This window comes from Tiliqua scincoides, chromosome 1, assembly GCF_035046505.1.
Source record: "Tiliqua scincoides isolate rTilSci1 chromosome 1, rTilSci1.hap2, whole genome shotgun sequence".
In the NCBI taxonomy this organism is placed as follows: Eukaryota; Metazoa; Chordata; class Lepidosauria; order Squamata; family Scincidae; genus Tiliqua; species Tiliqua scincoides.
Window position 1 is genome coordinate 104,021,335 of NC_089821.1, and position 12,217 is coordinate 104,033,551.

The 12,217-nt window shown below is 42.0% G+C and overlaps 1 protein-coding gene and 1 pseudogene across 1 annotated transcript in view; one reads left to right on the forward strand and one right to left on the reverse strand.

The window, feature by feature from the left end:
* STK39 (serine/threonine kinase 39) overlaps positions 1-12,217 on the reverse strand; it is a 135,537-nt gene that overhangs the window by 61,398 nt on the left and 61,922 nt on the right. Inside the window, exons 8-10 of the mRNA XM_066634709.1 lie at positions 8,795-8,928; positions 5,738-5,786; positions 5,580-5,645 (exon numbers count right to left, since the gene is read on the reverse strand). Of these exons, the coding sequence (XP_066490806.1) occupies positions 5,580-5,645; positions 5,738-5,786; positions 8,795-8,928 (249 nt within the window). The remainder of the gene's footprint in view (positions 1-5,579; positions 5,646-5,737; positions 5,787-8,794; positions 8,929-12,217) is intronic.
* LOC136637456 (5S ribosomal RNA) lies at positions 1,344-1,460 on the forward strand (annotated as a pseudogene).

Genomic DNA, 12,217 nt, shown 5'->3' on the forward strand with positions numbered 1-12,217 from the left:
TTCAGAATGCCTGCTGACAACTATTTGACATGGGAAAAAGTTGAAACTTTCAGGAGTCAGACACCAAAACTGAAGTGCACCATGGAGTGGTGGCCAAATGAGAAGACGGTCAATGTTACTATCTCACTGTTCTGCATTCCAACCATGCCTGGCAAAACAGGATTGGAATGGAGGATTTACTATTTCAACTGAGTCCAATGCATGTTTAAACCAGCTGCCATTACTAGATTGACTAAACAGTCAAAGTCTAAATGCTGCACTTTCCAGACACACTGCCCTAAAATGGATTACCAAAAAAAAAAAAAAAAATGACGATCAGCCAGCTCAGATGTGTCATGGTTCCTGGTTCCTTTTCCATTTGTGTGACATCTATTAGAATTCAAACTACAAGTTTCCTTCCTAAACCATTTACAGGTCAAATTTGATTATCAACAGGGGTTTAGTTCCCCAAACACCCAAGGCTGAGAAAATTAGTGGATGCACAAATCGCCCACATTGTGGATGCCCAAATCGGAACCGGAAATGACATTTTCCGTCATTTCCAGTTCAAATCAAATCCTCCGTCCCAGTTGCCCTCACATGCAGTGCTTCAGCTTCCCTGGAGCAAGGATGTGAAACAAGGACAACCTGGAGGCGAGAATGAAGAAAATGGGTGGGCTGGGCAGACGGGCAAACACATCGAACTCCAGCATCAGTTGCCTCCCTACTCTGGCCTGCCTCTGCCTCACTCTCCTCTCTCTCTGGGTGCTTTAAATACCCATCCCCAAGTGGCGCTGCTAAGGCCACATGGAAGAAGCAAAGGCCATGCGCTTCAGGCCTGTCCTTGCTTCCACAGATCACCAGGAGACATCCAATGAAACCTAGTTCCTCAAAGGAGGGGGATGCCAAATCTGACCACTCCTCTCTCCTTTCCTTCAGCAGCAATTGCAGGCAACAGCCAACTTTCCCCCAGGTCCAGTGTGAATGCTTTGAAACTGAGCCAAGGGATAGGGAAAAGCCTCAAGTTGGCGCCATCAGAAAATGGCTTCCCAGAGCACCATAGACTGCCCTGCAGCAATCCAACTTGACGTGAAAAGTAAAGGAAACATTTTCTATTCTATTTCTATTTTCTATTTCTATTCTATTCTTTTTTTTCTTTTCTACGAGAGAAACGCATTCCATTTCTTCAATGTTTCTCTTCACAGTGCAGTCTCATCCTGATTGCACAGCTCTCGCCTTCCAAGCTTCCACAGGTAGCCGCAAATCACGTCTCAGACGGGTTCTCATGACGTTATCCATTTATCGCCTGCTGCCTGCACCTCTACTATCCACATCCTCCATTCTGGAGCTTTGTCAGTGGCATTGGCAGCAACTGTTGCCCTGCACATGCCTGATCTCGTCTGATCTTGGAAGCTAAGCAGGGTCAGGCCTGGTTAGTACTTGGATGGGAGACCGTTTGGGAATACCGGGTGCTGTAGGCTTATACCATAATCTTTCGAAACTGAAGGTTACCAACCATATATTTTCAGTGGCATTCCAGTCGCCTACCCAAAGCAAGGCCAAGGTTGACCTTGTTTAGCTTCTTCATGCAAGGCAGCAGCTTAACCTCCAGACCACATCTCCTGCCCTTTAAGTTAAAAGAGTGCAGGAAGGGCAGATCAGTTTGAAATTCCCTCTCAAATGGTCACTTGAAAAGGGGGAGGAGCTAAGCAGCCCAAACAGTAAATATGGGCCAGCTCCTAGCCATTCTGTGTGGCAAGACGGAGTTGGAAGAGAAGAGCTATAATAGCACAATGCTGTATGATTGCCAGATCGCATTACTGAACCAACAGAGAAACACTGCTGCCAAACCTGTCCTAGTAAGTAATCCCAGTTTTGTTTGAGAATCTGTGTTGACTGTTTTGTTCCCAATTCAAATTTTGGAAGTGCACCAGATTATCAGAGGACAAGCTAGACTCAGGGGGTGAGAACCCAGAAGCAAAACATCCCCAACTCCTACAAGGTCTCACAGAGCCTTTGTATGCTAGGGAATGGCATTAGTAAAAAATTGACCAAGAAGGTCAGTGTCTCTGGGTCAGGATAAGGGGGCACGTATGTATTTATTTTATCTCTAAATCACCTTGTGACCTATTAAAAAGTAGCATGTAAATTAGCATTTTTCAACCTTTTTCATCTCACGGCACACTGACAAGACACTAAAATTGTCAAGGCACACCACCAGCTTTTTGACAATTGACAAGGCACACCATGCTGCCAGTGGGGGCTCACATCCCCATTGGCCCTACAAAGAAATGATCTTCCCCCAAATTCCTGTGGCACACCTGTGGATCACTTGCGGCACGCTAGTGTGCCACGGCACAGTGGTTGAAAATGGCTGATGTAAATATTCTTAATACAAGTGATTGCATCAATAGTGCAATCTAGAAATACAATGCAACATAAAACATTGACTGTTCATTTAGACTGTGTCAGCAATAATTGAAATACACAAAGCACAATCACTAGGTTAATTACAATTTTTATATACCACTTTTCCACAAAGAAATTTCAAAGTGCTATAATACAGCAGAATCCTTTAGGGAAAGGGCTTACTATTAAAAAAAAATGATACTTCAGCAAACAGCTGCTGAAAAAGATCAACAGGGATCTGGGATCTATGTTGGAATCAGTAGGGATCCCTCCATTAAATACGAGGACCATCACTCTTGGAGTGCCTCTGGATCCTGTACCAACACAATCAGTATTATATTAATACTGAGTAAGGTGTTTTGCAGTTCATAACAAGTTAGGTGCTTCATAGTAAATTATGCCCAAAAATAAAATCCCTAGCCCAAATCAGCACTAGCAGTAAAACACGAACACTTTAACTGTCATGAAATTTAATTTAAACTGAGGCAGCTATAGTTGCCTGATAAGAAACCAAAACCTGAAAAATAAGGACAATTTGAGAAAGAATCAAAGCCTTGTTTGCTAGGCTTAGCCTTGGTCACTTCAATTTCCTCCAGCCCACTCCCTGAAATACAAAACCTTCTAAGATGAGGAAGGATAGCCATTTAGAATTCCTTACAGCAGAACAAATGGTTTTCAAACCATAGTAAATTTAGGAGGATTTGGGTCACAAAAGATAAAAAGCACTGGGATTAAGAACACCTGTATAAATACATTTCCGACTACAACGATGTTTAATTCAAGGTGATGCTGGTGATGGAGGCTGCAGTCTCACATTATGCAACCAGAACTCAATTTAAAATGTCATTGCTACCAGTTAGCTTGTGCCAGCACAGGTGCGCCTCATGGCAGAAGTAGTGTTTGAGGTTCTCCGTCCCTGCCCCATCCTGCATATGTAAAGCTTTTGCATGCTAGTACAGGTGCTGCCCAGGCCACAGAATTCTGGCACACCAATCCTGCATGTGTTATGGGCCAGTCGGCAAGCTAACAGCCTTCCCAATTATATAACTGCCATGTGATAAAGGGTGTGTTTTCATCTGTTATTAACTTAAGTACATAAACAGACTAGTACTTCTTATTGCCTCTATGCAGCACCCGTAAGATTTAAGTTGCCATATAGAAACCTATTTCCAAAGATGAGCATTAGGCCAGGTAAGCAGCACCCTCAAACATCTCTGTGCCAAGTTTAAACAGGCCAGGTTCAAGCATACAGCAAGGTATAAAAGTCAGGGGAACAGCAGAACAAGTAACAGACCCTTGAAGCAGGGGAGACACTCAGAATAAGCTGTTTTCTGATCATCCTGGTATGAGGGAGCAATATAGATAAGCACAATAATTCCATTATTATTGCTGTCCCCATTTTAGAAAAAAAAATTATCTGCTATCACAATTACTGAAGACACAAACTTTCTCACTAATCTAAAATTAGACCCCTCAACTCCACCTATATTTGCCTCTCTGAATATTTCCAAAGAATTGCAGAATCATCTCTGACTAGCCAGCATATTGTGTGTTATTGGGAGAAGCAACCAGGACTTCTAAAATCAGAAAGTCTGATCACCAGCAGATCAGTAAAGGTCTTTAAAGACCAATTAGAATTTTCTTTAATCATCACAAGTACATGGTCTGATGAGAAGGAAATTTAAATTAAGGGGGGGGAAGGAAGAGAAATGAGGTCATGCAAGATAAGTAGGGTTGAAGCATAAATGATACAGAAGTCAAGAGCGCATGCAATGAAGCAAATTAATCTTACACACTGTAGATAGGAGGCAGGTTGAGCTGCTGTGTAACCAAGACCTGTCACAAGCTGCAGTCACTGATGAATTATAGACATCAGGCATCATGCCTAATGGTAGCTACACGTATTCTTAAGCCCCGATGATATTAGTTCCCTTTCCCCAGTTTTCTTCAGTTCACTTGAGAGCTTGGAACTTAGGAGAACAAGTTCTTCTTCCTTTCTGTTGAGCTTCTGTACATAACACCAGAACCAGGGGACATCCACTAAAATTGAGTGTTGGGAGAGTTAGGACAGATAAAAGAAAGTATTTCTTTACTCAGTGTGTGGTCAGTCTGTGGAACTCCTTGCCGCAGGATGTGGTGACGGCATCTGGCCTGGATGCCTTTAAAAGGGGATTGGACAAGTTTCTGGAGGAAAAATCCATTATGGGTTACAAGCCATGATGTGTATGTGCAACCTCCTGATTTTAGAAATGGGCTATGTCAGAATGCCAGATGCAAGGGAGGGCACCAGGATGCAGGTCGCTTGTTATCTGGTGTGCTCCCTGGGGCATTTGGTGGGCTGCTGTGCGATACAGAAAGCTGGACTAGATGGGCCTATGGCCTGATCCAGTGGGGCTTATGGTAGTAACACCTCTTCTACAGAAGCCCAGCACAAGGGCAGAGAATGCAGACCCTCCTGGGCTCTGCATATAGCACAGAACTTGGAAAGAAGAAAGAATTGGTTGAAATCTCTAGTAACGGCTAGTAAAGTCAGGTAAAAATTTGTTGATCTAGTCTCTAGAACATATTTCCTAACCCATGAGAGATTTGCAACTGACAACAAAAGGCAAGAGAGACTTGCTCCATTTTTAAAATATCTACTTAACAGAAAAGCTTAATATCTCAACAGAAAAGGAAAAAAGTGTGTCTTTTTTATAGACCAGGAGTGGCCAAATGGCAGCTCACAAGTCACATGCAGCTCTCAGACATATATTGTGTGGCTTGTGGGAAATATGTTAGCTAAGCTCCTTTTTGTATAACAATTATTATAATAAGGTAAATAAAAGTTATTAAGTTTCATAATTACTAGTCTTTATTACTAGGTATAAACTGAGAGTTCACCAGATTAAAATGCAAGTTTAATGTTCATGGTGAGCAAGTATTAGATTTAAATGCTTCTTAAATATTGTAGCTCTCAACATCTGAAGTTTATTGTATGTGGCTCTTACATTAAGCAAGTTTGCCCACCCCTGATTTAGACTTCAAAAAACTTGTTTTCTAGTTTTACTGGTAGGAAACTCCATCTAAAGACCCCACACTACCACCACCAATTAAAAGCAGCATTTAAGACATCAACCCTAATCATACTAGCATTTGTGACTCTGAACGTAAGCCTACGTTGTCCAAGAATAGGAAAGTGGGAAGAAACTTACCTTTTTTGCTCTTTGTGCTATGTCTGGTGTCTTTGTAAGAAGCTTTTCAATCAAGAATTCTCTAGTCTGTAAAACCAACATTATTATAATTAAGTCTCGTCCCAAAGAAGCAGAATGATTCATATAAGCAGACTTACTTATCAAATTAAGGATTTTACCTTTGCTTTTTGAAAGAATTTGCTTTTTAGAAGTTCTGCTGCTGTAGGCCTAAAAGGAAAAAAGTCAGAATATATCAGATACAAAAGACTCTTCTTATTTGGATCTACATGTCTTCAGCAAATCACTAAAAGCAACAAGACAAAAGCCTGCAGACAGAATGAGAGGAGGAACTCTGGACCAACTCAAAAACCTAGTCTACTAATATGTAGGGCAGTGTTTCTCAAAGTGTGGATCGGGACCCACTAGGTGGGTCACAAACCAAATCAGGTGGTTCCCATTCATTTCAATATTTTATTTTGAATAGTTTAGACTTGATGCTACCATGATATGTGACTGCATTTAGGGAAATGTTACAGATCTGTACATTTAGCAGGCTACTATGCATATGCTTTCAACAATGATAGTCAATGGGGCTTACTCCTGGGTACATGTGGGTAGGATTGCAGCCTAGGATAGTTTAAAAATTTTCCTGCTTCATGTCACTTCTGGTCATGACATCACTTCTGGTGGGTCCCAACAGATTCTTATTCTAAAAAGTGAGTCCCAATGCTAAAAATGTGAGAACCACTGGTGTAGAATAAAAAACAAATAGTGCAGGCCAAACTTGAGCACCTTCCAGGAAAAAGGCAAGACAGAGTATTTGTATGTTAAATAAATGCAGCATTCTTTAATTGCAGCCATCAGTGCTGTATTCTCAGCAACCAGATACAGGAGAAGTTCCAAGTTCTAGACCATTTTCAGGTACTTGACTGTTGGGGAGAAAACAAGACCATTTCCTGGCAAGGGATATCATCTTATTGGGCAACAACATGCTCAATATGGACTGTAAAGAAGAAACTTCATCTTATTTTCAAGGCAGTAGATTATAATTTTGCACATTTAAATAAAGACCATAACATCAGCAATTTGTAAAACTGTACTGCTTTAAAAAAAAAAAAAGATAAAGGTAGCCTTGATTGTGCTTCATGGACATAATTGCTTGCCTCCTTTACTTTAATCCAACACTGGAAGAGTAGGCCATTTGTGCACAGTTGGCAGCTTAATAAAAATGGGTCCTCTAAAGCATTTTGGACTAAACAAATTTTTATCTGCTGCCAAGTGGCAGACCTTAGCTTAATGTATGTGCCCTAGGGATTTAGAGTTAATAAGACACTGCAAGAAGCCAAGGATTTTGAAGAGAGATTGCAAATGTCCCCAGAGGGGAAGAGAAAAAAAAATCAGACACACTTGTCAAAAATTCTAACAGTTTGTTTCTAGCACACTTTCACAAATACATTGAACAACCCCCTCACTCTTCACTAGCAACCAGCAGGCAGAGGCATGTGGGAGAGGTAGCTCATCTGCATCTCTTCTAGCAAGCTTGAAGAAGTTTGCTGTTAAGAGTGGTCTACACTTCCTGGGGATCTACACTTTCTGTGTACACTTTCCCCTGGGGGCTGGGGATAAGAATAGGCCCTCAGTTTGGCTGTACTTGTCGTAAGAGGCGACTAAACAGCCACCGGGTAGATGGGACTCGTCAGCCTGGGAAGGCAGCTCATCTGAGAGAAGGAAAACTCTGATCCCAAACCTCCACTGCCTTGTGGCTATATCCAGTTATGGAAAAGGCTTCAGGAGTCAACCTCGAGGCAAAATCCGGAGCCGGAGTCCCTGAGGCAGTTCATGGCTGAACACAGTCATGTTCTGGCAACTCCTGCGACGCCGCTGGAACCAACCGTATTGGCCTCTGCCTTTCCATTGGACCATTTCAGCGACGTGGAGAGGGGGGATTTGCTGCATGGGTAACAGCCTATCCTCCATACCTACTTTACCCAGGCTTCACGCACTGGACAGGACACTTTGTTCCAGAACCACCATTCAGAGCGTGACACCATAGTCTTCCGAGACTGAAGGATGCCAACAACAACAACACTTCCTGGATGAATGGCTACTGGCAAGAGATGGGCTGCATGCACAGGGTCTGGGAAGAATGTCTTCGGCAGAAGTATAGCGAACCTAATAAAAAGGGCTTTAAACTGAAGGCTTCGAGGGAAGGGTTGGAGAAATAAGCCGAAACTTTAATTCAAAGGTAAACCCTCCAGATAGGAATTTTAGAGATACGGTTGTAACTAGCAAGTCTTTGGAGGTGCCCAGCAACGCCCAAACTACAGGAAGGTAGTTTCATAGTCTTTAAGACTTAGATTGCATATACATAAATGCAGGTGTATGGGAAGTTAACACAATGAGCTTGAACTTCTACAACATGAAGGTAAATTTAACTTGATTGGTACAACCAAATGTGGGTGTGATGATTCACAAGTGGAATGCAGGAATTGAAGGATTTCACTTCTTCTAAAAGGACAGATGTGATAGAAGGGGAGGAGGTAGCAGTGTTTTCCAATACTGTGTAATCCTGCAGAGAAATCGAACAGAATGGACAAGGCAGCCCTGGGAAGAGCATCTGAGTAAGTTGGGGGAAAAGAAATTAGAAAAACCATTGCGGTCAGAATCTATCAGACTATGAGTTCAAAGGGAGGGTATCAGTGATGCTTTCCTGAAACAACTTAAAGATGTTACAATGAAACATGTGTCAGCAATAATGGAGGACTTCAAACTACCTGGATGTCTACTAGGAGACTAACTCAGCTAAGCATGGAGCTCCAACAAATTCCTGTTGTGCCTGGATGATAACTTCTTCCTACAGAAGGTGGAAGAAGGCATGACTGGAGGGGCCATCCTTGCCTGGATCCTAACCAATAGAGAAGAATTGGTCAATGAGGCTAAAGTAGTAAGAACCTTTGGAGAAGCGATCATGAAATGCTGGAACTCTCAATCTTAAGGAAATGTATTATGAAACTGTACCTTAAATTTCAGGAAGGCTAATTATAATAAACTCAGAGAAATGTCAAGTAGGATTTTATGGGTTTTTCTTGGATTCCTTTTCCCATTAGTTTAATGGGAAAAGGATCCCAAGATGGATGGGAGTTCCTAAAGAAGCAATCTTCCTATATATGCACAATCAAAACAATTCTGATGAGAAAGAAAAAGGGAAGACATCTCAAATAAACAGTACAGCATACCTTTTAGAAGGGTCTTTCTGAAGACACAGTGAAATTAGTTTTCTAAAGGACTTGCCATACTTTTTTGTCATTTCTTTATCTTCCACACCCGTTTCCAACATTGGAGGGTCATTTTGCAGTGTCAGCATTAACACCTGTATTAAAATAAAAGAGAAGAATTTTAATCTTTGTCAAATAGACCAAACACTGCTTTAAAATACTGGCAGAAGGTCTGATCTAGAGAGTAAAGCTGCTGTTAAGCACTAAGACAACACCTGAAGGTTGCCATGTCAAGATCACCAGAAGCTTCTGTGTGCAGTGAGACCTTGAGAAGCTGACAAACTGAGGATGGGTGAGAGACAAGAAGTCAGTTGTAGCTGTTTGTCAGCGTGGGAGTAGTGTGTTCTTGAAAGACAGAACTTCTTTGTTTATTGTAAAAAAAACCCTTGGGGGTTTAGAGAAAGCCTGCCTGCGTAAACCGCCTTGAATAAAGTCAAAGGAGCCATCGAATGAACAGAAAGGTGGTATATAAATACTATTATGATTGTTAAAATGATAGCCATTACTGAATTTTATGCCATGAATACATATAAAACCTATGGGGAAAGGGTAGGGAAAGAAGGCGCTGAAAACTCATATTATATGTTCCATTAGGCAATGTGGATATTAACAGTCAAGAATTTTCCTAAGCTAGATACACAAGAAAGCACCTTCTCAAGCATGGAGGTGTACAAAATAAGACTGGAATGCACTATAATGCTCTAATCCAGGGGTGTCAAACATAAGGCCCGGGGGCCTGATGTGGCCCGCGGAAGCTTTTTATCCGGCCCTCAGGCTCTCAGCTGCTGAGCCACATTAAGGTGTTACTGCTGAAAGGGCAGCCCATTTGAAAATTGAGCTTTCCCATATTTTGAATACAAGCAAGATATGTATATTTTCTATCATTTGAAGATAATGAATTCCCAGGTGAGAAAAACTGCTTATTTTTGGCCATGACCTATTTAATGACATCACTTCCTGCCTAATAACTTCACTTCCGGCCCTCAGCCAGCATCATGAATGCTATTCGGCCCTCTGTATGAAATGAGTTTGACACCCCTGCTCTAACCCCTTAACCAGGAATTGGGAGTGGCTCAAAGAATAGCAGAGTCTTTCTCCAGTGTGAATGCCACCTGCTGAATTTAACTTAACAAGCAAATTCTGATTAAGGTTTGGAAGACAGCTTCAGGCCCCAATTAAGGTCTATGAAGATGTAAACCTTCCCCATGGTTTAAACCTAGCAGGGGAAAATTCGTGCAAAGTGGAACAGGGTTGGAGGAAATGATACATGCAATCCCGGCAACAGGGAAAAAACCGGGGATATTTTGGAAAAATATATACCAGCGTACAAATCATGAGCCATTAGAACCAAGACTGAAAACATTGGTTGTTCAAGGTACCAAAAAATTTAAAGCCATCTTATAGGATTTCAAATTACTATGTTCAGTTCTTTACAGAGCCAGCTCAAAATATCTGAAACTGGATCCTAGGAATTTCTTTTCTCCCCAGCCCTGTGAAAGACAAAGCAAAGTTGGGCTTAACTTTGTTTTCTTGTTTGCCATTCTTTCAAGATCTGATTCAAGAGATCAGCACAACTGTAATGTGATATATAGACAGCTATTCTCATTAGAGAATCCAAGTGCAGGATAATTTTCTGCACTTTTCAGCTGTATTGGCAACCTTCAGTCTCGAAAGACTATGGTATCGCGCTCTGAAAGGTGGTTCTGGCACAGCGTCTAGTGTGACTGAAAAGGCCAATTCGGGAGTGACAATCCCTTCCACACTGGGAGCAAGTGCAGTCTGTCCCTGGTCTGTCTCCCTGGCTATGGGCCTTCCTTCTTTGCCTCTTAGCCTCAGACTGTTGGCCAAGTGTCTCTTCAAACTGGGAAAGGCCATGCTGCACAGCCTGCCTCCAAGCGGGCCGCTCAGAGGCCAGGGTTTCCCACTTGTTGAGGTCCATCCCTAAGGCCTTCAGATCCCTCTTGCAGATGTCCTTGTATCGCAGCTGTGGTCTACCTGTAGGGCGCTTTCCTTGCACGAGTTCTCCATAGAGGAGATCCTTTGGGATCCGGCCATCATCCATTCTCACGACATGACCGAGCCAACGCAGGCGCCTCTGTTTCAGCAGTGAATACATGCTAGGGATTCCAGCACGTTCCAGGACTGTTTCGTAACCAAGCACATCGGTTTTGTAACCAAGCGCATCGGTAAAGCAGCTACCACATTTTTCAGACTCACAAAGGGAGTCTGGTCCAACAAGAAGCTGACGGAACATACCAAGATCCAGGTCTACAGAGCTTGCGTCCTGAGTACACTTCTGTACTGCAGCGAGTCATGGACTCTTCGCACACAACAGGAGAGGAAACTGAGCGCTTTCCACATGCGCTGCTTCTGACGCGTCCTTGGCATCACCTGGCAGGACTTTTCAGCACCCCTCTACAATTATGAGTGAATTAAAAAATTCCAAACTTCTCTTATGACCTTACCACATTTTTTTGCTTCACAGGCAGATTCTGCCTTAGTCTTTATTTCAAACAATGTAACTTTGATCCACTTTACCTTTTAGTTCAGTACATAAATCTTTCTCACTTTTAGACAATGAATCGCCACTAAAGCATTATCCATGACTTTAGAATAAATCCTTTCAGGTTTTTTTACCCCATCTCTGCATGCAGTAGGGAAGCCCAGATGAATAAATTCCAAAAAATTTCAAAAAGTTAGTTACTATGTAGGCATTCCACTTCCAGTTATAATGGATGTCTAGTGGAACATCTTTAATGGTTTCTACTTGTATGTGTGTGCATAGAACTCACATGTTCAAGATGCTTGTATTGAGATGATACAAGGCTGTCTCTTAAAGTCTACCCCATAGATTGGAACAATCACAGGATTGAGACAGCAATGAACACCATCAAGTGGCATAGGAAACCTTGTGAAAAGTGGGGTCTGGAAAGAAAGAGGGACCAACTCAAGGAAGTTACTATGCCAAGCTGACCTACAAGGCATGTTCAGCCTCTGGAGCCATTTGCTCTGAGTTCATTGGCCATTTTAAAAGCAGTGCTTATTTATTTATTTTTAAATAACTTTCTGGCACCAAAGTCAAAACAAACATCATGCTGGCATAGCATTAAGCTTGGCAACCATGTATGTCCCACGCAACAAAAAACCAAGCAATGCCATACAAACTACAAAACACAAAGCTCAACCTTCACATTCTGTTTTCTTTTTTCTCCCCTCAGGAAGAACTAGTGTTTTGCTTGGTAGCTTGACAAGATCTCTTTTTTTGGTAATGCAAGAAATTTAATACAGACTATGATTGTGCAATTTGCTTGCAGTCCTTTTTAAAAAAAGAATAAAAGGACATCTTATTCGAGTTGGAGAAATCAGAAACTCCCTATTTTTCAT